This window comes from Nilaparvata lugens, chromosome 14 (assembly GCF_014356525.2).
Source record: "Nilaparvata lugens isolate BPH chromosome 14, ASM1435652v1, whole genome shotgun sequence".
NCBI lineage: Eukaryota > Metazoa > Arthropoda > Insecta > Hemiptera > Delphacidae > Nilaparvata > Nilaparvata lugens.
In genome coordinates this window covers 22,261,325-22,289,014 of record NC_052517.1, presented here as the reverse complement: position 1 = coordinate 22,289,014, position 27,690 = coordinate 22,261,325, and the positions used below count along the sequence as shown (strand labels likewise).

General features: G+C 35.6%; 1 protein-coding gene across 1 annotated transcript in view; it reads left to right on the top strand.

Moving 5' to 3' along the window:
- Nucleotides 1-4,368: 4,368 nt before the first annotated feature.
- Nucleotides 4,369-27,690, top strand: part of LOC111055626 (metabotropic glutamate receptor 4) — a gene marked incomplete at its 5' end in the record, with an annotated part of 35,295 nt that continues 11,973 nt past the window's right edge. The window contains 9 exon segments of the mRNA XM_039441104.1: nucleotides 4,369-4,480; nucleotides 6,328-6,467; nucleotides 9,740-9,930; nucleotides 13,125-13,221; nucleotides 16,752-16,901; nucleotides 20,077-20,210; nucleotides 23,731-23,881; nucleotides 24,961-25,135; nucleotides 26,852-27,014. Coding sequence (XP_039297038.1) covers nucleotides 4,410-4,480; nucleotides 6,328-6,467; nucleotides 9,740-9,930; nucleotides 13,125-13,221; nucleotides 16,752-16,901; nucleotides 20,077-20,210; nucleotides 23,731-23,881; nucleotides 24,961-25,135; nucleotides 26,852-27,014 — 1,272 coding nt within the window.

Genomic DNA, 27,690 nt, shown 5'->3' with positions numbered 1-27,690 from the left:
GTGGGGAGGATATTTTAATATTGTTTTCCAAGAATGGACATGATATGTCCAAAGCTCCGCCAATTATGTACATGCATACATATAATTTATTATCTTAGTTATTAATTACAAATGGCTTTTTTCACATATCTATACAGTCAATAATTATTTTCTTAGTCTATATTACGTGAATTCATTATAATTTTGCTGTATTGTAAGCTATTGTGATAAGTGTATAAGCCAGTATATATTGTAATCTACATAAATAGAGTACTCAATCAATTAATCAATCTCTCTCTCTCACTCTGTCTTGACCATTCCCATCTGATTCATCTCGTTAGAAGTTTTTTTCTTCTCTCGCCTTCACCATGTCCTTATTCTTCTCCTCTTGCCATCATCTACTTCTTCTGCGTCTACTCCTCCTCCTCCATCTCCTTCTACTTTTTATCTTTTTGATCATTTTCTTCCCATTCTTCTCCTTGAAAAGTGTTTTCTCTACCCTTGTCTTCTTCATGTTCTTATTCTTCTTCTCCTCCTGCCTTCTTCCACTTCTCCTTCGCCCCTTCTCATCCTCCTTCTCCTCTCAATCTCCTTCTACTTTTCCTCTTCTTGTGAAGTGTTTTTTCTACCCTTGTCTTCTCCATGTTCATATTCTCCTCCTTCCTCTTCACCTCCTCCTCCTCCTTTTTTTTCTTCCTCTCCTTCTTCTCCTCATCTCTTCCTCATCTTCAAAAAACTCCTTCTAAGTTTCCTCTTCTCAATTATTTTAATTCCATTCTTCTCCTCGAAAAGTGTTTTTTCTTCCCTTGTCCTCTCCATGTTTTTATTCTCTTCCTTCTTCTCCACCTCCTCCTCCTCCTCCTCCTCCTCCTCCTCCTACTCCTCCTCCTCCTACTCCTCCTTTTCTTCTTCTTCTTCTTCTTCTTCTTCTTCTCCTTCTTTTCCTCCTCTCTTCCTCATCCTCAAAAAACTCCTTCTAAGTTTCCTCTACTCGATCTTTTCCATTCCATTCTTGTCCTAAACAAGTGTTTTTTCTTGCCTTGTCTTCTCTATGTTCTCATACTCCTCCTCCTCCTCCTCCTCCACCTCCTCCTCCTTTTAACCGCCTGTTGACGTTTGATAGTGCTTTGCCTGTCATGGAAGCAGTTGTAAGGGAATACATTAGTCCTGTCCCAGCTGAATACATTATTTTGTCAGAACAAGAAAGCTTCCTCACTTTTATACTACAGAAACATTTCCGCCCTTTCAGCAGAATAAGAAGGAGAAGGGGAAACAAAAGAAGAAGGAGAAGGAGAAGAAATAATTGAGTGCAAAAGACTAAGAAAAAAAAGAAGAAATAATCGAAGAATGCGGGAAGAAAGATGATGATTGATTGATTGATTGATAGATTGAGTACTTTATTTAAGTAGATAACAATATAATATACTGGCTTATACACTTATACGCTTATACACTTAAAATGTATTGCTATAAGGTTATTGTAGTATACTAATAAAAAAACTCAAGCTAATATATAGTTTACCCTTTTTAGTTGTATTCGTCACTTTTTCATTTGTAGGCCTAATTGGTTCTATTTGTATTCTATTTTTTTTTTCTGCAGTGCAGTTCTTTATCTAACTTCAGAAGATGACTTCAAGCATAAATAAATACTGAATAATTCAAAAAATTAACAGGTGTTAGAACAATAATTATTATCAGCAATTAATAATTGTATACAATAGCTTACAATACAGCAAAATTATAGATGAATTTACATAATATGGACTAAGAAATTAATCATTGAACTGTATATGATATGAAAAAAGGAATTTGTAATAACTATAGATAATATTGTAATGCATGTACATAAATTGGCGGAGCTTTGGACATATCAATGTCCATTCTTCGAAAACAATATTCAATATATCCTCCCACTAACTCTCCACCAAGTGAAGGAGAGAGAAAGATGATGTAAGCAACACTCTTGTGGTGATTGGAGAAAAAAGAAGAACAAGAAAATGGAGGAGGGTGAGTAGAAGAAGGAGAAATAGAAGAAGAAGAAGAAGAAGAAGAAGAAGAAGAAGAAGAAGAGGAAGAAGAAGAAGAAGAAGAGGATAATTAGCAACAACTGAATTCACTCTGAATGTCAACTAGGTTTTGTTGAACTTAAAACTGAAATGAGGTCTGACGAAATAAAGCTACAGGCAAACACAAAAGACAAACATAAGAACAAAGAGAAGGTTGCAGAGGACGAAGAAGAAGAAGGAGAAGTAGAAGAAGAAGAAAAAGAAGAAGAAGAAGAAGATGAAGAAGGAGATGATGATGTTGATGATGATGATGATGATGAAGATGAAGAGAGAAGAAGATGATGAAGAAGAAGAAGAAGAAAAAGAAGATGAAGAAGAAGAAAAAGAAGAAGAAGAAGAAGAAGAAGAAGAAGAAGAAGAAGAAGAAGAAGAAGAAGAAGAAGAAGAAGAAGAAGAAGGAGAAGAAGAAGAAGAAGGAGAAGAAGGAGAAGAAGAAGAAGAAGAAGAAGAAGAAAAAGAAGAAGAAACAGAAGAAGAAAAAAGAAGAGGAAGAAGAAGATGAAGGAGGAGGAGAAGAAAAAGAAGAAGAAGAAGAAGAGAAGAAGAAGAAGAAGAGAAGACGTTGTCTTGTAATTTAAGTATCAACCCCCTACCAATAGAGTTACGGAGTTCGGAAGCCACATAAGTTCAAATAAAGACTTGTTGAGAAGTTGAGAGCGTATATCAAATATTTGTCTGTAAGTTAGTGAATGCTTGAGCAAGTTTTAAGATTAAATATTTGATAGAAACTTTGTAGAAGAGAGATAGACACACTCTTTATATCCACTGCCTGATTCGAATAAACATTTTTATTCGTTCTTGACTACTATTTCCTTTTTTCGAGGCATGTTGGTTTGGTTAAGCCAGAGTTGCACACACATCAATTTTTTGTGCGTGTAGCTTAATAGTAGTTCTGTGAACAGTAGACCTCACGCAGTATTCTCATCCACAAGTACCTGATTGAAACTATAGACCTTATGGAAATACAGCAATAGACTGCTTCTCCCACACATCTGTGTAATCACTTGTCAGCTGATTTATGATGAATAATTCTATAGTCTGATTTTGACTTTAATATTGACGTATGAGGAGGCTCCTTTTTCATACTAGTAGTTCTGTGAACAGTAGACCTCACGCAGTATTCTCATCCACAAGTACCTGATTGAAACTATAGACCTTATGGAAATACAGCAAAGACTGGCTTCTCCACACATCTGTGTAATCACTTGTCAGCTGATTTGATGAATAATTCTATAGTCTGATTTTGACTTTAATATTGACGTATGAGGAGGTCCTTTTTCTTTATACTAGTAGTTCTGTGAACAGTAGACCTCACGCAGTATTCTCATCCACAAGTACCTGATTGAAACTATAGACCTTATGGAAATACAGCAATAGACTGGCTTCTCCACACATCTGTGTAATCACTTGTCAGCTGATTTATGATGAATAATTCTATAGTCTGATTTTGACTTTAATATTGACGTATGAAGGAGGCTCCTTTTTTCTTTATACTAGTAGTTCTGTGAACAGTAGACCTCACGCAGTATTCTCATCCACAAGTACCTGATTGAAACTATAGACCTTATGGAAATACAGCAATAGACTGGCTTCTCCACACATCTGTGTAATCACTTGTCAGCTGATTTATGATGAATAATTCTATAGTCTGATTTTTACTCTAATATTGGCGTATGAAGGAGGCTCCTTTTTCCTCTTATATTATCCTTGAAATGCAAAATTTCCAAAAACCTTGTATATACGTCGTCTGCATACAAGGTCTTTCAGATCTACGTAGGGACTGGAAAACAGCTGCTTTCTTTGCAGTGTGGCGGAAGTCTATTACCGCGTTTCGCCGTAAATGCGCAACATATAAACATTTTAACATTAAATTAAGAGAAATGCCAAACCGTCGACTTGAATCTTAGACCTCACTTTGCTCGGTCAATTAAGAGAAATGCCAAACCGTCGACTAGAATCTTAGACCTCACTTTGCTCGGTCAATTAAGAGAAATGCCAAACCGTCGACTTGAATCTTAGATCTCACTTCACTCGGTCATTAAGAGAAATGCCAAACCGTCGACTTGAATCTTAGACCTCACTTCGCTCGGTCAACTAGAAGAAGAAAATGTAAAAAGAAGAGAAAAAGAAAAAGAAGAAAAATAAGGAGACAAGAGAAAAAGAAGAAGAAAAAGAATGAGAAGGAGGAGAGGAAGAATAAGGAAAAGAAGAAGCTGAAGATATCAATGATATTGTTTCCCAATTCTCTGTGTATTTCATAGAAAATTATGACTGATAATAATAATTAATAATGTAATAATTGATTTCTATCTTCTGTTGATAGGTACGATAATATTCGGAAGCGACCAAGAGGTGGCAGGTTTCATGAGAGCTGTAAGAAGGTGCAACGCTACTGGCGCCTTCTCTTGGATAGGATCAGATGGGTGGTCCGCAAGGTGAATATTTATTTTTCTACAACTGCGCATAAAAATAGTTATTTGTGCAACTAGTGTGCAAAGTGACAGTTTGCTGCACCGAAAGAAACGTTTATGCACGAGCCTTAGGCGAGGGCGGAATGGTTTGTTGAGTGCAGCAGAGGAACTTTGCGCACGTATTTCACATTAGATTTCCCCCACAGTTACCATCGAATATGAAAAGTGGGTAATTATGGTTAAAATTGCCTGAAATGCATCAAATGTTTTTCTGTGTAATTTTATTATTGATAAAAACCTTAATAATTTATTGTCAAATTGAATAAAAATGTTGTCCTTGGTTATAATATAATATAATACTAATAATTAGCGCGTTGTGCTTGGTTGCACCTCTGCTCACTATAGCAGCCACAGCAGTCACTGTTACCAACTTCATTTTGATTTTGCTGCACTGTTGCTCCATATAACCTACTAAGTATTTTGCGTTGCCATGTTGCAAATCTGGAGTGCAGGAAATTTTTTCCCGCACTAGAGCGGAAAAGTGATTCTTTGCGTTCTGTAATCAGTGCAGCAATGGCCACTTTTCAACGTAACTGTAGGAAAAATAATTTACGTACTCAATTCTCCTCGTAAAACAGCTTATTTCTGAGGAGAATCTACTTTTTCACTCGCTAATCATCTGCGCATGCGCAGTAAATTTTCTTTATGCTCCCAAATCATTCGCGCATGCGCAGAAGAGTCCCTTTATGCTCCCTAATCAGCTGATTGTAAGCAGCTCGCCAAAAAGTCAGATCTTAACCTAAAAAGTCGGTAATTGTAACTCCGCCGATATAAGTAATTTAACAGGTTTGGGCAGTTGTAGAAAAAATTTTGTATGTAATTCACACGTAATGCTTCTTTATCGCTCTTGCAAAATTATCACGCTCTGCTTCGTGTCACATGACAACTGTTTTGCGCGAGCGATAAAGTCGCTCATTATGCTCTTAATACATAAATAGCTATTTTCCTACAGTTATCTTGGAAAGTGACCATTCCTGCACTGATTACAGAACGCAAAGAATCACTTTTCCTCTCTAGTGAGCAAAGTTTTACTTTGCATACTCTTAATACTTTGCATATTATCTTGCAGCCATCCCAATCAGCTGTTGGTGTGTATTTTGAATGCGAATTTGTTCAATCAAAATTTTTCTGATTTTCAAATGAATAAAAATGAGAACTCATTAAATATGCATTTTGAATATTATTAATTATTCTTTATTTGAAATATTTTTTCATTCATAAATTGATTGGTTGAAAATTTATTTAGAAATTAAGATTTACTAAGAATTATTCAAATTTTCAAATTAATTGGATTAATTTTATTTTCAACTTGAATAAATTATTGATTATCAATTTTCAATTGGATTATCAAGTTTGGAATAAATTAAAGTAGTTATTAATAACAAAATTATAAAGGCAAACATTTGATTGATATCAATCACCATTTTACCCATAATCAACCACTTTTTTTATTCAATGGTAACTGTAGGAAAAATTTAATGTGAAATACGTGTGCAAAGTTCCTCTGCTGCACTCAAAAACCATTCTGCCCTCGCCTACGGCTCGTGTGTAAACGTTTCTTTCGGTGCAGCAAACTGTTACTTTGCGCCCTAGTTGCACAAATAACTATTTCAATTGATTATCTCGTTTATTTATTCATTTCAAATCACTTGAAAATGGCTCTAATGTCCGAAACATGTTGTGATAAAATAATTTAAAAGGGTACTTGGATTTATATTTTTATTTAAACTATAATTCATTATAGAAAAATCTCTGAAAATACTAATTCAACTGGAAAAATTGAACTTTTCCTCTTCAATTTTGTGTTTTAGATCTCTAGTATGGCAAGGCCAGGAGGCTGAAGTGGAAGGTACCCTCTCTGTCCAACCACAGGCAAACCCTGTCAAAGGATTTGACAACTACTTCTTGAATCTTACAGTTGAGAACAATAAACGCAATCCGTGGTTTGTGGGTAAGTGAAACTAAATATTTCATGTTTTTCCTCATAATTTTTATAGTTTCATGCGATCCATCCAGTAGTTAAACTTCCTAACCAGTAGTTAACCAGTAGTAATATAATTTTATAAGGCCTGTTTGCACAAAAGCCGGTTAAATTTTAATCGTGATTAACTCCACGAGAACCAATCAGAGAAGCCGTCTCATCAAAAAGGCCTTCTCTGATTGGTTCTCATGGAATTAATCACGGTAAAAATTTAACCGGTTTTTGTGCAACCCTCAGAAATTGTGATCAGTGAGTGAGATCAGAATTTTATTCAAAAAACTACTTTTCTTTCTACCGAACCAGTAGTTTATCAGAAATCATGATCAGTGAGTGAGTGAGATCAGAAATTTTTAAGTCTAGGGCCCGGTTGCACAAAAGCCGTTTGAATTTTAACCGTGATTAATTCTACGAGAACCAATCAGAGAAGGCCTTTTTGATAAGACGGCTTCTCTGATTGGTTCTCGTTGAATTAATCACGATTAAAATTTAACCGGTTTTTGTGCAAACGGGACTTGGACATAAAATTCTGATCTCGCTCACTGATCAAATTTCTGAGGGTTGCACAAAAGCCGGTTAAATAACCGTGATTAGTTCCACGAGAACCAATCAGAGGAGGACTTTTTGATAAGACGGTTTCTCTGATTGGTTCTCGTGGAATTAATCACGATTAAAATTTAACCGGTTTTTGTGCAAACGGGACTTGGACATAAAATTCTGATCTCGCTCACTGATCAAATTTCTGAGGGTTGCACAAAAACCGGTTAAATTTTTACCGTGATTAATTCCATGAGAACCAATCAGCCATTTTGATAAGACGGCTTCTCTGATTGGTTCTCGTGGAATTAATCACGATTAAAATTTAACCGGCTTTTGTACAACTGGCACTTGATATTTATTTCATTTACGATACAAATGACACTGATGTCAATGATAAGGTAGTCCTTGTGCTATTTTTTTACAAAATTTATAGGTGATGAGACAGTCCAAGGTAAGTTGAGAGTTTTTACGGGTAAATATCAAATTCTTATTTTATTCTGTTATCTCTTCTATAATAATATGTGAAATTGCTCAGGATTTCACGTTTCTTCCATTCAATTCTATTTATTAAATGGAAAAATATGATAGAATCAGTAGTATTTTGGAAAAATATCAGTAGATAAACACTGTAAATTCATTCATGAGAGCACTTTGTACTATTTTAAGGACTCGCCACACCAAGCTAACTCTACCTCTTCGAATCGCCTGCCATGTATTCAGGTTGAGCGCGCCACACTGAGCTCGCTTTGTCCGCCGTACTACCTCTCAGCGAACTTTTGTTGAATCGCCTAGCAGGCGGTCGTAGGTGGTAGTGCGCCGTACTACCGCCGCGGTAGCGAACTCGGTTTGGCGCGCTCAACCTGAATACATGGCTAGCGATTTTTAAAACTTCGCTACCGCCGCTGTAGCGAGCTTGGTGTGGCGTGTGTCAGATACTGTTTTTTAAAGATCATTCAATTCATCAATAATCTATATATATAAAAGCGAAATGGCACTCACTGACTGACTGACTGACGCACTCACTCACTCACTCGCAGAACTAAAAATCTACCGGACCAAAAACGTTCAAATTGGTAGGTATGTTCAGTGGGCCTTTAGAGGCGCACTAAGAAATCTTTGGCAATATTTTAACTCTAAGGGTTGTTTTTAAGGGTTTAAAATTCGTCTTTCAGCATGTATATTCTTCTTATTCTCTTAATTATAATTGAAAAATGTCCATACCATATGTTAATATAGAACTATAATCTAGAGAGAGTACCTCTTCGAAACAGTTGTTAACTGGTAACTAAATTAATAATTTTGTCAGGTTGGCATTAAGTTGAGTTGACTTTGTTAGGTTGGCACCAAGTTGAAGATTGAAATGCATTTATCGCGGAAAAATTGATTGGGCACTGCTACTTCAATCAGAGCTATTCCTGGGAATACTATATTACTAGCCGTCAGGCTCGCTTCGCTTGCCATATCCGTTTAGCCAGACGTTTAGTCTGGACCCCCGACTGGATCGTCCTAACATATCATAAAAATGCTCAAATGAGAAAGCGAGCCTGCTGATCTCAATCATGGACGATCCAGTCGCGGGTCCAGGGGGCGGAGCCCCCTGGCCAGATGGATATGGCGAGGGAAGCGAGCCTGACGGCTAGTCTACCTATGTACATGTCTGTAATCTGTATAAAAAAAGATTTCTTGAGAAATATAAAGGATATGAAGCAGCGTTTACACCAAAGTTATCAACAAAATGTTAATAACTCAATCCTTATAGATTCTATTAGATTGAACATAACTTATCATACACATGATGAACATATGTGTTCGTCAAGTTCCGTTCAATCTAATAGAGTTATTAACATTTTGTTAATAACTTTGGTGTAAAAACGCAGCTTTGTGTTGTCAAATTCCACACAGTTTTATCATAGAGAAACGATAGCATAAGTAGATATGCCATGGTATTGGGCGTTTATGTCGCAACTTTTACTGTTATCCCAAGCCGATAGTTCACTTAGTTCTTTCCTATGCAGCTGTGTGACGCTGGTAGTCTCTGAAATTGTGCCGTTCATACACTCTCACCCCAACAAAACAGTAAAAATTCACAATAATCGACAGTAATCGGCTTGAGATAACAGTAAAAGTTGCGACATAAATTCCCTATACCATGGGATATCTACTTACGCTATTGAAGCTTTATGACGTTGATAGTCTCTCATATTGTGCCGTTCATACACTCTCACCCCAACAAAACAGTAAAAATTCACAATAATCGACAGTAATCGGCTTGAGATAACAGTAAAAGTAGCGACATAAACGCCCTATACCATGGGATATCTACTTACGCTATTGAAGCTTTATGACGTTGGTAGTCTCTCATATTGTGCAGTTCATACACTCTCACCCCAACAAAACAGTAAAATTCAACAGTAATCGGCTTGAGTAACAGTAAAAGTTGCGACATAAATTCCCTATACCATGGGATATCTATTTACGCTATTGTTTCTCTATGGTTTTATTTAGTACAGGAGCATGCTTTCGTGACCCACTCCGGTCACATTTTCAAGCTGACTGTCAGTCAGTCACCAAACCATGGTCGTGTACCAAATAAAACTGTGTGGAATATGACAAAATATGTGTGTTTTTATTTCACTATGGATCATTTTCATTTTCATCTCATCTAAATCATGGTTGAATTATACTAAATTTCCAATTTTTTCCAGAATTCTGGGAGGACCACTTCCAATGTCGTTACCCTAATAGTTCTCGGACTCCGTACAACCAGAAGTACAGCCGCGAGTGTGACTCGAACCTGAGACTGAACCGTGACTCAACCAGATTCGAGAACCAACTGCAGTTTGTCAGTGACGCTGTCATGGCTTTTGCTGTTGCTTTTCACGATATGCATCGTGAGGTAAGTGAAATAATTATTAAATTTTATAAAATAGAATAATTATAGTATTCTATTTTCTAAATCAATAACATAATAGATTGGAAATACAAAGGTTTAATATTATAATTTGAACTTTCAACATCTATTCTTTATTGATTCATACAATAAGTATATCATGAGAATGATGGGGGGAGGAAAAATAAGGTAACCTTGTGCTATTCCTCTCCCAAATTTAGATAAGGTTACACATAGACCCAAATAGGTTGAGTCTTGTAGTTGTCCACTTCACAACATTTTCAGTCCTTAATTATTTTCACAAAGCAGATTTTTCAATTTGGATGCTTCAAAGCCAAACATAGAAGGAAAATTTTACATTATTATCACTGTAATAGGAAATATTTGCATATTAAAGAAATAATTTTAAAGGAGCAGAAAACAAACTTAAATCTATTATGTTATTAGTTTCAAAAAAGGGTACTATAATTATATTTCATAAATAAAAATAAGTAACCCTGAATTCATAATAGAAGTTATATTATTGATCTTCTTCTTCTTCTTCTTCACCTCCTTCTCCTCTTTACCCACCACCTCCTCACCCTCATCACTCACCCATTCACCAATATAAACCTTTAAACCATTTTATAGAACGAATTGTATATATATATATATATATATATATAGATATTATATATATATATATATATAATTATATATAAACTCATGTTATTTCAATTATCCACTGCATACTGCTGTATATTACTGAAAGTTGATAACCCTGATCTACTTTCAGCCTACCTCATTCTATTAATTAATTATTTGATCTTATCTACTTATATAATTATTTCACTTTATCAATTTTCTGTTTTTTCTCTCTTAAATATTCATATTGATTAAAACTTTTACAATATTTCCATTAATAAATAAATCCTTAGTTTAATAACGAAATTAACGTTTGGTAGAGATTAGTGGGGAGGATATTTTTAAAATTGTTTCCGAAGAATGGACATTGATATGTCCAAAGCTCCGCCAATTTATGTAGATGCATAACAATATGATTATTATCTATAGTTATTATATTACAAATTGCTCTTTCATATCATATAAAGTTCAATAATTATTTTCTTAGTCTATATTATGTAAATTCATCTATAATTTTGCTGTATTTTAAGCTATTGTATATGAGTGTATAAGCCAGTATATATTGTAATCATAATAAAGTACTCAATCAATCTCCTCCCTTACCTTATCTGATCCTCCCTCCTCCTTATTGTAACATACATAAATAGAGAACTCCAATCTAATAGTCTAATCTTCCTTCTTCTACTCTTTCTCCTTCTCACAACCATACTCCTCCTTGTCGTCCTCCTCCTCCTCCTTCTCCTCCTTCCACTTCCAATCCTCCTTCTTCTCCTTCTCTTCTTACTACTCCTCTTATTGTAACATACATGGATAAAGAGCTCCAATCTGATAATCTAATCTCCTTCACCTCTTCCTTCTTCTACTCCTCCCCCTACCTACCCTACTCCTCTTCGTCATCCTCCATCTCCTCTTCCTCCTCTTTTGGTAGAGAGTTTGTGGGGAGGATATTTTTAATATTCTTTCCGAAGAATGGACATTGATATGTCTAAAGCTCCGCCAATTTATGTAGATGCATAACAATATAATTATCTATAGTTATTATATTACAAATTACTTTTTCATATCATATACAGTTCAATAATTATTTTCTTAGTCTATATTATGTAAATTCATCTATAATTTTGCTGTATTGTAAGCTATTGTATATAAGTGTATAAGCCAGTATATATTGTAATCTACATAAATAAAGTACTCAATCAATTAATCAATCTCCTTCTCACAACCATACTCCTCCTAGTCGTCCTCCTCCTTCCTCCTCTTCTCCTCCCACTTCCATCCTTTCTCTTTCTTTCTTACTACTCCTCTTATTGTAACATACATAGATAAAGAGCTCCAATCTGATAATCTAATCTCCTTCACCTCTTCCTTCTTCTACTCCTCCCCCTACCTACCCTACTCCTCTTCGTCATCCTCCTTCTCCTCTTCCTCCTCCTCCCAACCTTTTGGTAGAAAGTTAGTGGGGAGGATATTTTTAATATTCTTTCCAAAGAATGGACATTGATATGTCCAAAGCTCCGCCAATTTATGTACATGCATAACAATATAATTATCTATAGTTATATATTACAAATTACTTTTTCATATCATATACAGTTCAATAATTATTTTCATAGTCTATATTATGTAAATTCATCTATAATTTTGCTGTATTGTAAGCTATTGTATATAAGTGTATAAGCCAGTATATATTGTAATCTACATAAATAAAGTACTCAATCAATCAATCATCTCCTTCTCACAACCATACTCCTCCTAGTGTCCTCCTCCTCCTTCTCCTCCTCCCACTTCCATCCTCCTCTTCTCCTTCTCTTCTTACTACTCCTCTTATTGTACATACATAGATAAAGAGCTCCAATCTGATAATCTAATCTCCTTCACCTCTTCCTTCTTCTACTCCTCCCCCTACCAACCCTACTCCTCTTCGTCATCCTCCATCTCCTCTTCCTCCTCTTTTGGTAGAGAGTTAGTGGAGAGGATATTTTTAAAATTGTTTCCGAAGAATGGACATTGATATGTCCAAAGCTCCGCCAATTTATGTAGTGCATACAAAATAATTAATCTATATTTATTATATTACAAATTGCTTTTTTTCATATCATATACAGTTCAATGATTATTTTCTTAGTCTATATTATGTAAATTCATCTATAATTTTGCTGTATTTTAAGCTATTGTATATAAGTGTATAAGCCAGTATATATTGTAATCTACATAAATAAAGTACTCAATCAATCAATCTCCTTCTCACAACCATACTCCTCCTAGTCGTCCTCCTCCTCCTTCTCCTCCTCCCACTTCCAATCCTCCTTCTTCTCCTTCTCTTCTTACTACTCCTCTTATTGTAACATACATAGATAAAGAGCTCCAATCTGATAATCTAATCTCCTTCACCTCTTCCTTCTTCTACTTCTCCCCCTACCTACCCTACTCCTCTTCGTCATCCTCCTTCTCCTCTTCCTCCTCCACCTCCTTCGCCTCCTCTTCTTCCTCTTCTCTTGTTCCTCATTCCACAAATTTCTGCAACAGTTACTAAAATGGTGGGTTCTTCTAATTTTGTAATTATTGTCAATTTCTAGGTTTGTGGAGTAACAAAGAAACGAGGCCTATGTGACGCCATGAGGCCTATCAAGGGACCAGATTTGCTCAAATATCTCAGGAAGGTCAATTTCGAAGGTAAGAAACTCACTCTAAGATCGAAGAATTATTCAAAAATGTTATACAAGACCGAATTTTTCGAACTATTCAACCATAAATTATCATACATTAACCACTAGCAGGTAACCCGTGCCCCGCAAGTGTCTTTTTAAAACTTGACGTAATAGAATCTTGAAGATTTGGAAATAGCCTATAACCCCCTATCCCCGGTTAATTAAGAATCAATATGCCAAATTTCAAGTTGATCAGTTGAGTAGTTGAGACGTGATGATGCGTCATTCGTGAATTTCCTATCCCCTACCTGTATAAGCCAGTTATTTCCATTATTATAGTATAGATTCTTCTACATTCACAATCGTACAACTTTTCACAAGAAGGGTGTGATACCATAATTTTCTCTTTTCTTTATTTTTTGGCTGAGAATGATGCCCACATGAATCTAGGCTTGTGCATGGGTGACGATGAGACGTGAACTGACTACAGCTTTAGGTGGCTTTCGAACCACCGGAAAACGATTCAAGTTCACAGATGGAGATAGCTGAGGTATTGCAATTATTCAAATGCTAATGAATTAATTGAATAGACTAGAACGTTGTCAAAAATCCACTTTAATTAAATAAAAATTTAAATTATTTTTTAATTTCAAAATTAATTAATTTTTAATTTTAAATTTTTATTTAATTAAAGTGGATTTTTGACAACGTTCTAAGTCTATTCAATTATGGAAAAGTTCCACAACATCAACATTAACGCTAATGAATCAATTATTATTATTAACGAAAATCCAAATTAAATGCTGTAATTGCACCCGAAGACTTCTGCTACTGCAATATTGACAACAGGGTAAACAGCTAGATGGAGTTTCCATAAAAATAGTAATGATTCAAGTTCAGATTTGCCTTGATTTTGAACTTTTTCATGAATTATTGCTAATCTTTACTCGCAAAATAAAGTTGGATTTCAGGTCTAAAAGCTATATCTATATATATAAAAATGAAATGGCACTCACTCACTGACTGACTGACTGACTGGCTGACTGACTGACTCACTCACTCACTCACTCGCAGAACTAAAAATCTACCGGACCAAAAACGTTCAAATTTGGTAGGTATGTTCAGTTGGCCCTTTAGAGGCGCACTTAGAAATCTTTTAACAATATTTTAACTCTAAGGGTGGTTTTTAAGGGTTAAAAGTTCGTCTTTTAGCATGTATGTTCTTCTTATTCTCTTAATTATTATAATTGGAAAATTTCCATACCATATGTTATTAATATAGAACTATAATCTAGAGAGAGTACCTCTTTGAAACAGTTGTTAACTGGTAACTAAATTAATAATTTTGTCAGGTTGGCATTAAGTTGAGTTGACTTTGTTGTTGGCACCAAGTTGAAGATTGAAATGCATTTATCGTGGGAAAATTGATTGGGCACTGCTACTTTAATCAAAGCTATTCCTGGGAATATTATATTACTAGCTGTCAGGCTCGCTTCGCTCGCCATATCCGTTTAGCCAGACGTTTAGTCCGTGACCCCGACTGGATCGTCCTAACATATGATAAAATGCTCAAATGAAAAATGCAGGCGAGCGAAGCGAGCCTGTTGATCGCATTCCTTGACGATCCAGTCGTGGGTCCAGGGAGCGGAGCCTCCTGGCTAGACGGATATGGCGAGCGAAGCGAGCCTGACGGCTAGTTATTTATAAATTTATAGGTTCATTAATACCTTCATAAGAAACTCACTCTAAGATCGAAGAATTATTCAAAAATGTATACAAGACCGAATTTTTCGAACTATTCAACCATAAATTATCATACATTAACCACTAGCAGGTAACCCGTGCCCCGCAAGTGTCTTTTTAAAACTTGACGTAATAGAATCTTGAAGATTTGGAAATAGCCTATAACCCCTATCCCCGGTTAATTAAGAATCAATATGCCAAATTTCAAGTTGATCAGTTGAGTAGTTGAGACGTGATGATGCGTCATTCGTGAATTTCCTATCCCCTACCTGTATAAGCCAGTTATTTCCATTATTATAGTATAGATTCTTCTACATTCACAATCGTACAACTTTCACAAGAAGGGTGTGATACCATAATTTTCTCTTTTCTTTATTTTTTGGCTGAGAATGATGCCCACATGAAATCTAGGCTTGTGCATGGGTGACGATGAGACGTGAACTGACCTACAGCTTTAGGTGGCTTTCGAACCACCGGAAAACGATTCAAGTTCACAGATGGAGATAGCTGAGGTATTGCAATTATTCAAATGCTAATGAATTAATTGAATAGACTTAGAACGTTGTCAAAAATCCACTTTAATTAAATAAAAATTTAATTATTTTTTAATTTCAAAATTAATTAATTTTTAATTTTAAATTTTTATTTAATTAAAGTGGATTTTTGACAACGTTCTAAGTCTATTCAATTATGGAAAAGTTCCACAACATCAACATTAACGCTAATGAATCAATTATTATTATTAAACGAAAATCCAAATTAAATGCTGTAATTGCACCCCGAAGACTTCTGCTACTGCAAATATTGACAACAGGGTAAACAGCTAGATGGAGTTTCCATAAAAATAGTAATGATTCAAGTTCAGATTTGCCTTGATTTTGAACTTTTTCATGAATTATTGCTAATCTTTACTCGCAAAATAAAGTTGGATTTCAGGTCTAAAAGCTATATCTATATATATAAAAATGAAATGGCACTCACTCACTGACTGACTGACTGACTGGCTGACTGACTGACTCACTCACTCACTCACTCGCAGAACTAAAAATCTACCGGACCAAAAACGTTCAAATTTGGTAGGTATGTTCAGTTGGCCCTTTAGAGGCGCACTTAGAAATCTTTTAACAATATTTTAACTCTAAGGGTGGTTTTAAGGGTTAAAAGTTCGTCTTTTAGCATGTATGTTCTTCTTATTCTCTTAATTATTATAATTGGAAAATTTCCATACCATATGTTATTAATATAGAACTATAATCTAGAGAGAGTACCTCTTTGAAACAGTTGTTAACTGGTAACTAAATTAATAATTTTGTCAGGTTGGCATTAAGTTGAGTTGACTTTGTTGTTGGCACCAAGTTGAAGATTGAAATGCATTTATCGTGGGAAAATTGATTGGGCACTGCTACTTTAATCAAAGCTATTCCTGGGAATATTATATTACTAGCTGTCAGGCTCGCTTCGCTCGCCATATCCGTTTAGCCAGACGTTTAGTCCGGACCCCCGACTGGATCGTCCTAACATATGATAAAAATGCTCAAATGAAAAATGCAGGCGAGCGAAGCGAGCCTGTTGATCGCATTCCTTGACGATCCAGTCGTGGGTCCAGGGAGCGGAGCCTCCTGGCTAGACGGATATGGCGAGCGAAGCGAGCCTGACGGCTAGTTATTTATAAATTTATAGGTTCATTAATACCTTCATATTAAACTTTCTGTCATGAATCGAAACATTTTATAATTTTTACTGCAACAAAAGAGATGAGTTCAAGGTTCATATTTTTCGTGAATTCAGGTTAATTTTCACCTTAATTTTCAGGTCTTTCAGGTGACAAATTCAGGTTCGATCCGAATGGAGACGGCCCAGCAAGATATAATATAATTCATTTCAAACAAATATCAGCTGGCAATTTCTCCTGGATAAGAGTGGGAGAGTATATTGAGGGAGAACTCAGGTTGGATATGGATGGTGAGTATTATTCCTATAGAGAGGTCCACATTAGTGTTGCTATCCTTGTCTATCTTTCCAAAAAGCAGATAGCGAATGTATCAAATCATAGTATTGTGTATCAAGTTGAGATGATACTGTATCATATTGTGTTGATACTGTATCATGTTGTGGTTGTTCTTGTTCTATAGAGAGGCCCACTTTATAATGACATTATTTGATTGACATTGGTGTTGCTATCCTTGTCTATCATTCCACAAAGCAGATAGCGAATGCATCAAATCATAGTGTTGTGTATCAAGATGAGATGATACTGTATCATATTGGTTTGAAACTGTAACATGTTGTGGTTGTTATTGTTCTATAGAGAGGCCCACTTTATAATGACATTATTTGATTGACATTGGTGTTGCTATCCTTGTCTATCATTCCACAAAGCAGATAGCGAATGTATCAAATCATAGTGCTGTGTATCAAGATGAGATGATACTGTATCATATTGGTTTGAAACTGTAACATGTTGTGGTTGTTATTGTTCTATAGTGAGGTCCACGTTATAATGACAGTATTTGATTAACATTGGTGTTGCTATCCTTGTCTATCATTCCACAAAGCAGATAGAGAATGTATCAAATCATAGTGTTGTGTATCATGTTGATATGATACTGTATCATATTGGTTTGAAACTGTAACATGTTGTGTTGTTCTTGTTCTATAGTGAGGTCCACGTTATAATGGCAGTATTTGATAAGCAATGGTATTGCTATCCTTGTCTATCATTCAATAAAGCAGATAGCGAATGTATCAAATCAAGCGAATGCTGTGTATCAAGATGAGATGATACTGTATCATATTGGTTTGAAACTGTAACATGTTGTGGTTGTTATTGTTCTATAGTGAGGTCCACGTTATAATGACAGTATTTGATTAACATTGGTGTTGCTATCCTTGTCTATCATTCCACAAAGCAGATAGAGAATGTATCAAATCATAGTGTTGTGTATCATGTTGATATGATACTGTATCATATTGGTTTGAAACTGTAACATGTTGTGGTTGTTCTTGTTCTATAGTGAGGTCCACGTTATAATGGCAGTATTTGATAAGCAATGGTATTGCTATCCTTGTCTATCATTCAATAAAGCAGATAGCGAATGTATCAAATCAAGCGAATGTTGTGTTTCAAGTTGATATGATACTGTATCATATTGGTTTGATACTGTATCATGATGTGATTGTTCTTGTTCTATAGTGAGGTCCACGTTATATTGGCAGTATCTGATTAACATTGGTGTTGCTATCCTTGTCTATCATTCCACAAAGCAGATAGCGAATGTATCAAATCATAGTGTTGTGTATCAAGTTGAAATGATACTGTATCATATTGTGTTGATCTGTATCATGTTGTGGTTGTTCTTGTTCTATAGTGAGGTCCACTTTATATTGGCAGTATTTGATTAACATTGGTGTTGCTATCCTTGTCTATCATTCCACAAAGCAGATAGCGAATGTATCAAACCATAGTGTTGTGTATCAAGTTGACATGATACTGTATCATATTTTGTTGATACTGTATCATGTTGTGGTTGTTCTTGTTCTATAGTGAGGTCCATGTTATAATGGCAGTATTTGATTAGCAATGGTATTGCTATCCTTGTCTATCATTCCACAAAGCAGATAGAGAATGTATCAAATATCATAGTGTTGTGTACCAAGTTGATATGATACTGTATCATATTGTGTTGATACTGTATCATATTGGCTTGATACTGTATCATGTTTTTGTTGTTGTTGTTCTATATTAAGGTCTAAGCTATAAAGTCAGCACCCGATTAACATTGGTGCTGCTATCCTTGTCTATCATTCCTCAAAGCAGATAGCAAATGTATCAAATCATAGTGTTGTGTATCAAGTTGATATGATACTGTATCATGTTGTGAGTTACACACACAATTTTTGTTCGTACGACTTTTGGTCGTCATTTTGAAATCCAGCAGATTAAAAGAACTTTTAAGCCAGTTACACAATAGTATATTCCGCACCTAGAGCAGAAAATGAGATTTTTCCGGCTCGAAATCGGTTTTCAAGTCCGAGGCCTTTTTGGACGTACGACTTTTTGTTGTCCTTATGAATTCTATCAAATTAAACGGAGCTTGACAAACATCATCTGTTTGACATAATTTGTTCAATCTAATAGAATTTATAAGGATGGCAAAAAATCGTACAACTAGAAATCGATGTGTGTGTAGCCTAACTAGTCTGGTAGAATTCATAAGAACGACAAAAAATTGTACGTCCAAAAATCGATGTGTAAGTGTGTGTGTATTTAGACTGAAATGAGCAAACTGATATTTCCATAGTTATATCGAATCTTGAAAAGGTTTTTAAAATGTTGTCTGCCTACTTTTGTCTGATACAACATGAGTGGAAAATAGTATATTTCGCAGCTACAGCAAAAAATAAGATTTTTCCGGCTCGAAATCGGTTTTCAACCGATCTGGTCCGAGGCCGTAGGCCAAGGACTAGAAAAGATTGAGAGCCGGAAAAACATTTTTGCCCGTGGTGCGAACGCTATTTTCCGCCACACACAAAAATAAACAATATAAATATAAATATGAGAATAGTTGTTACTAAGCACTTCCGAAAGCAGAAGTGGAAAGTGATAGCTCTAGCAAATCTGAGGTACAGTAATCTGAATATCGGGAAATTGTCCAAGAATTTTTATTTTTTATTCTGATCTAAATTAACCTAAAAGATGATGTTCAATTATGTGGGAGGTTTAGTTTATACTTTTTTATTCTTTCAAATGACAATAAGATGATATTATTATAAATGTTTTAATTATTGAATAATGAACGCAAATATTGAAAAGTTTTTTGATCAGCTGTTTTTTGATCACCTTTCTTAGTTCTATGTTAGCGGCTGGAAAGGATACTCTTTCCGGCCTAGGCCAGAAAGAAACCTGTTCTGACGTCAGACGAGAGTTGACTGCAAACAATGTCTTTCAGATCTACGTAGGGACTGGAAAACAGCTGCTTTCTGTGCAGTGTGGCGAAAAGGTTTTTAAAATGTTGTCTGCCTACTTTTGTCTGATACAACATGAGTGGAAAAAACAATTTCCAGCTCAGATCTTCTTTATAAATTTATATATCAAATCATTTAAAATTTATATATCGTATTTCTCAATGTTTTACAGCAATCCAATTTAGGCTGGGTCACACCAAACATCCAGACTCTGTGTGCAGTTTTCCATGTGAGTTGGGTCAAGCCAAAAAATACGTCGAGGGAGAAAGCTGCTGCTGGCATTGCTTCAATTGCTCCCAATATCAGGTAAGTTCAATATTTATCCAATATACAGAGTGAGTCATATGTACTAGTAGTTCTGTGAACAGTAGACCTCGTGCTCAGTAAGTTACATTGACCTGTTGTTATGTTTTCTCAAAAATTGATAAATAATTTATCAATTTTAGAGCTTTCTGTCCTATGGTACCGTGACGTGTCGTCCCGGAATGTGAGTGTGAGCGCTGTTATCAGGTCTGGCTGCAACACTGTCTACAAAGTTGATGGAAAGATACAAAGACCTTAAAGATGCATAGACTCACATGCAGCGCTAGTGTCGTACTTGGAATTGAAATCGGCCATTGAGGGGGCAACCTATAAGATTATTACATACCAATGCCTTTGTAATCTATAATATTACACATATATAGATATAATATCTCGTGCTAAAATACCCCAGTGACGGCCTTCAATTTCAAGTAAGAGCTATCATTGGGAAGGTATAAGCATTGTGGGTCTATATCTCTTTAAGGTCTTTGGAAAGATACATTTACAAGATGTTCGATGTTTTTGAATGGGTAGTATTATAGTCCACTGGACAGCTGATTTATGAGGAATAATTCTAAAGTCTGATTTTTAAGGTAATATTGGCGTTCAAAGTAGACTCCTTTTCCTTTTGTATTATCCTCAAAATGCAAAATTTCAAAAAATCTAATGTATAAGTCAACACGAAATTCAAAAAGGAACATACCTGACAAATTTCATGAAAATCTATTGCTGCGTTCGCTGTAAATGCAGAACATATAAACATAAATATGGAAAAATATATAAACATATAAACATAAAGAGAAATGCAAAACCGTCGCCTTGAATCTTAGACCTCACTTCGCTCGGTCAATGAGAACCCTTCAATAAGTTGTAGACTGTTGTTGATATAATACTGTAACTTTCAGGATAAGTTACTGGTAGAATACTCCACCTTATGACGAACAACTGAATTTCAACCCCTTATAAGGGGGTGACTCAGGGGTTGTAACTTAAATATTTCAAATGTAAACACCCATTGTGTGGTACATCATTTTCAAGGCCTTCCTTAAACAAGAAATATGAAATGAATGAAAATGTTCTATAATACTTGTATCCAAATGGCGGCTGATTGAAGTTCCAAGTAAAAACTAAAACTACAATCAGCCGCCATTTTTATTTTTTTATTTACTCTATTATTTTACAAAGGCAACTTTCTAGAATTATTTCAAGCCTTAGTGATTTTGGATACAAGCATCAGAACTTTTTTATTGATGCCATCTTCCTTGTTTTGAAAAGGCCTTTGAAATGATGTACCACACAATGGGTGTTTAGGTACATTTGAAATAATATTTAAGTTACAGCCCCTAAGTCACCCCCTTATGAGGGATTGAAATTCAGTTGTACGTCAAAAGGTAGAGTATTCGATCAATAACTTATCCCGAGAGTTACAGTATTATATCTACCACAGTCCACAATTTATTGAAGGGTTCCCATACATATGACTCTGTAGTATAGTAGTTAAGCAGTCGGTCCCGGCTGCCTAGAAAGCAGTCATTAGGCCCCTGAAATTGATCATTTGCGACCTGAAAACTGTGACACCAGACCTCAGCCAGCTAGGTCGCTCCATATTATTATATTATTGATATAATATTTAATATCGGGGCACCGATCTTCGCTCGTTATTCTTATTTATTGATAAACAGAACACAATTCTCTAAATGATCGTGTTTAAATTTCACAGCTGGCTATACGTCAGCTTATGAATTTCGGGGATGCGATATTTTGATTTTTCACATACTCACTTTTTTACTATCCACAGCTGTTTCAGCCAAGGATGAATTATCCTTTTAATGTCGTTCAGCGAGTTTTCTCAATCTTTATAGCAATCGAATCTTTATATCATAAACCTACTATGTTCTAAATTTCGTGAAAATCGTTAGAGCCATTTTTTGAGATCCGTTAAACATAAATAACCAGATATGAAAATAGCCAGATATGAAAATAGCCAGATATAAAAATAACCAGATATAAAAATAACCAGATATATAAATACAGAAATTGCTCGCTTAATATAAGAGGATTCAATCTGTGATGTATCATTGAAATTTGAATTGGCAAGTTTTCATTATTCTTGTGATATGTGTATTTTATTATTAACGTCGAGCGCTTAGCTCTAGGGACAAACTAATTGCGCTAGATCGCTCCAGCTGTACTATTCACTTGCTGCCCGAGTATAGCAGGCGTAAAACCGTGCTTTAAAGGTACACATACCATCGGCTATTATTGTGTCTATAAAAGAAGTTTTAGCATCAACTTTATTCATCACTAGCCGTCAGGCTCGCTTCGCTTGCCATATCCGTCTAGCAAGGGGGCTCCGCCCCCTGGACCCCCGATTCAATCGTCCAAGAATGAGATCAGCAGGCTCGCTTCCCTCGCCTGCATTTTGCATTTGAGCATTTTCATGATATGTTAGGACGATCCAGTCGGGGGTCCCGACAAACGTCTGGCTAAACGGATATGGCGAGCGAAGCGAGAGCTAGCTTATTGAGAAGTAGCGTGCCCAATCAATTTTGCCGCGATAAATGCATTTCAATCATTCTTCAACTTGGTTGCCAACCTAACAAAGTCAACTCAACTTAATGCCAACCTGGCAAATTATTAATTTAGTTACCAGTTAACAACTGTTTCGAAGAGATACTCTCTGGATTATAGTTCTATATTAACAATGGTATGGACATTTTTTCAATTATAATTAAGAGAGTAAGAGAGAAGTAGGCCTATATATGCTAATAAAAGACGAACTTTAAACTCTTAAAAACCACCCTTAGAGTTAAAATATGCCAAAAGATCTCTTAGTGCGCCTCTAAAGGCCAACTGAACATACCTACCAAATTTGAACGTTTTTGGTCCGGTAGATTTTTTTTAGTCTGCGAGTGAGTGAGTGAGTGAGTGAGTGAGTGAGTCAGTCAGTCAGTCAGTCAGAGTGCCATTTCGCTTTTATAGTATATATATATATAATATATATATATATATATATAGAATATAGAAAAGAACAGCGCTAACAAGTGCTATGAATTTGAAGTCTATAGAACGAACATTGAATGTGAAAAAGGAGTTCAAAATGCATAGAAATTTAATTTTTGCTATATTGAAGAGGAGGGAAACTTGCATATTTTTCTGAAATTTTTCTGACCAGTAGTTTTGTAGGGAATGTGTACCATCTGCTCAAAAAAGTGACTTTTGAAGCCCTATTGTTAGCTAACAGAAGCTGATAAAAATATTTCAATTGCATAGATTACGTCCTAATAACCTGTCCAATAGATTAGAAAAAGAAAAAAAATTTTTTGAAAAAAAAATTATTGAATGCACAACTTTAATCAAGTCTTCCCATCAATTTCTCAGAAGTATTCAAAACGTTTCAGACTTTTTCAATCGGTGATTTTTCCATTGAAATTAAACTTGACAAGGGTCAAATATTTTCTGTGTAATGTGTATTTGATTATTAATAGAATGCTCAACATTTTTCGTTTTTTTTCTGTTGCAGGTCCGCCACCACGAGGACGAGACCCAATGCCTAAGCTGCCCTTGGGGTACCATACCAGACCCATCCAAGCAACACTGTCTGCACATTCCGGAGGTGTTCCTGAGGGCAGAGAGCGCTTGGGCCATTTGTGCTATGTGTCTCTCGGCTACAGGTATTGTCACATCCACCTCTGACTGATATGTCACCATTCCTTCTATCAATTCTAGTTCATTTTCTTCTTCTTCTTCTTCTTCTTCTTCTCCTTCTTCTCCTTCTCCTTCTCCTCCTCCTTTGGTAGAGCGTTAGTGGGAAGAATACTTCGAATATTCTTTCCAAAGAATGGACATTGATATGTCCAAAGCTCCGCCAATTTATGTAGATGCATTACAATATTATCTATAGTTATTCCAAATTGCTTTTTTCATATCATATACAGTTCAATAATTATTATTTTTAGTCTAATTATGTGAATCATCTATAATGTTGCTGTATTGTAAGCTATTGTATATAAGTGTATAAGCCAGTATATATTGTAATCTACATAATTAAAGTACTCAATCAATCAATCAATCTTCTTCTTCTTCTTCTAATTCTACTCCTGTCGACTACTTCTCCTGCATATGTAATTTGGAACATAGTGGGTTTATGATATAAAAATTCTATTGCACTAGGTCTCATCCTTGGGAAAACTCGCTGAACGACATTGAAAGGATAATTCATCCTTTGCTGAAACAGCTGAAACTTTCGTCGTCTGTGGATAGTAAAAAGTGAGCGAGTGATTCTGTGGAAAATCAAAATATCGCATCCCCGAAATTCATAAGCTGACCTATAGCCAGCTGTAAAATATAAACACGATCATTTTAAAGAATTGTGTTCTGTTTAACAATAGATAAAAATAGCGAGCGAAGCTCGGTGCCCCGATATTAATATGCATTAATGAAGGGAAGATATCTAGTCTAAGGCTCAACTCACACTTAAGGTGGAGAGGAGACTGGACTCTAGTGGAGAGCATGTGTTTCCAAATGGTGACACTCAGACCAGTCGATTCTAGTCTCCGCGACGTCACCATTTCAAAACATATGCTCTCCACTAGAGTCCAGTCTCTTCTCCACCTGAGTCGCATAAGTGTCAGTTCAGCCTTAACTAATAATATATATTTATAAACTAATGCTCTGTATATACTGTAAAAAATTGAAAATAGATTGATTTCTGATTTTATACTTTTTATATCTAATCTACTCTAATTTACAGGTATCCTGTTGACCCTGTTTATTATCGGAGTATTTGTGAGGCACAATGACACGCCTGTTGTCAAGGCTGCAGGGAGAGAACTGTCCTATGTCCTATTGACTGGCATATTGTTGTGCTATCTGGTCACATTTGTGCTCGTGTTGAGACCTACTGATGTTGTTTGTGGGGTACAAAGGTAGGAAATACTTTAAATTTTAAAAAATTATTTAGTTTTGTATCCAAAGTTTGCAACACGTATCAAATTTGGTTTGAGTTTTGTATCAAATTTTTCAACACGTATCTTCTGTTGTGCTGGTCTTGAGACCTAGAGCTTTTTGTGGGGTACTGAGGTGAAAAATACTTTAAATTTGAGAATTTGTTTAGTTTTGTATCCAAAGTTTGCAACACGTATCAAATTCTGTTTGGATGTTGCTTGAGTTTTGTATCAAATGTTGCAACAATAATTATCAAGATAGCTGGCTTTTTGTTATGCTATTTAGTTGTTTATGGGATACAAAGGTAAGAAATAGCCTACTTCAAATTTGAGATTTTTTGTTTTGTATCAAAAGTTTGCAACACGTATCAAGTATTGTTTGAGTTTAGTATCAAATGTTACAATACGTATCAAGATTTGATTGAGTTTTATATCAAACGTTTCAACACGTATCAAGATGACTTTCAGTTTGATGTGCTATTCAGTCACATTTTTATGCTCAGCTTGTTTTGAGACCTAAAGCTGTTTGTGGGGTACAGAGGTGAGAAATACTGTATCAAAATTTGCAGCACGTATCAAGTATTGTTCGAATTTTGTATCAATAATGTTACAATACGTATCAAGACAAGATGACTGGCATTATTTTGTGTTATTTAGTCGGATTTTTGCTTGTGTTGAGGCCTATAGATGTTGTTTGTGGAATACAAAGGTGACAAATTAATTATTCAAATTTTGAAATAGTTTAGTTTTGTATCAAAAGTTTCCAACACGTATCAAATGTGGTTTGGATTTCGTTTGAGTTTTGTATCAATGTTTGAACGCCATTCAGCTTGTAGAAAGATTTGCAACACGTATCAAGGTTTGCTTGAGTTTCGTATCAAATATTGCGACATGCATCAATATTTAATCGAGTTCTGTATCAAAATTTTCTCGCAACATGTATCAAGGCTGCAGTTAGACAATATAATTATTGTCATTATTATGTTCTGCTGACTGACATATTAGTTGTGCTGGTGTAGAGGCCTACAACAGATGGGGTAAAAAGGTGAGAAATACTTGAAATTTGAGATTTTGTACAGTTTTGTGTCAAATATCTGCAACGTGTATCAAATCATGACTCAGTCATGTATCCTGTATTATTATACGAATTAAATTCTGGTTGATTTTCATATAACAGCAATACTAGTAGTTCTGTGAACAGTAGACCTCACGCAGTATTCTCATCCACGAGTACCTAATTGAAACTGTAGACCTTATGGAAATACAGCAGTAGACTGGCTTCTCCACACATCTGTGTAATCACTTGTCAGCTGATTTATGATGAATAATTCTATAGACTGATTTTTACTCTAATATTGGCGTATGAAGGAAGCTCCTTTTTCCTTTTATATTATCCTTGAAATGCAAAATATCCAAAAAAAAACCTTGTATATACGTCGACGCGCAATTAAAAAAGGAACATACCTGTCAAATTTCATGAAAATATATTACCGCGTTTCGCCGTAAATGCGCAACATATAAACATTTAGAGAAATGCCAAACCGTCGACTTGAATCTTAGACCTCACTTCGCTCGGTCAATTATCAAGATTTTGATGTTATTGGACTCTTGTACTCGTATCATCAATTGCTTGCCACAAGTATCAAGTTTCTACTTCTATTCTATTTTTGTCATTTATTTCTGTTAATTTATTTCCAGGTTTGGTACAGGATTCTGTTTCACCGTGGTTTATGCGGCCATCTTGACTAAAACAAACCGGATTTCCAGAATATTCAACGCAGGCAAAAGAACTGCCAAACGACCAAGTTTTATAACACCCAAATCACAGTTGATTATTTGCTCAGGATTTGTGAGTGTACAAGTAAGTAGAAAATAAAAATAAATACCTGTAAACTAGCATTAGAGAGTGGTTACTCTAATCCCAATTTCACTCAAAATCCCAAATCAATGGTTACATTTTTCCTTCTTCAAGGTTACTTATACTGTAGAACGTGAATCACATTATAATTGAATTGGAAGCAAGTTAGAGCAGCAGAATATAGGTGGGCCGTCCACTGGAACCGATTTCGTCCGAACTAAAGTGCGAGATAAATTACTTTTAACATGAAGAGGAGAAACCCATTTCTCCCTCCACAGTTTGTAGCATAGACACAGATGGAGATCTTGCGCTCATTGGATGCGCCGTGTCATTTTGCTTAATGTTCTTGTGATGAAAACATCTCTGTAACATACACAAACCAATATACCTGCTGACCAGTTCACTTCTTGGAACATTGCCAGCAATAGATGGAGGGGAGTGTTGCCGCGTCGCGTTACAAAGCTCTCTCACTCAGACACAAAAGAAGGAGAATGCTGCTAAGTAGTGGGAGTGATTAGTGGAGGATGGAGCATCGGACCTCTCTGTCTTCGAGAAAGAGCCATGTTAAAAGTAATTTATCTCGCACTTTAGCATCGGCCGGAAACTACCGAACTCGTCCGAACGATCCCCCAACAAAGAAAGGAATAGATGCTCGTCCATTGCAACAGGTTCATACGGC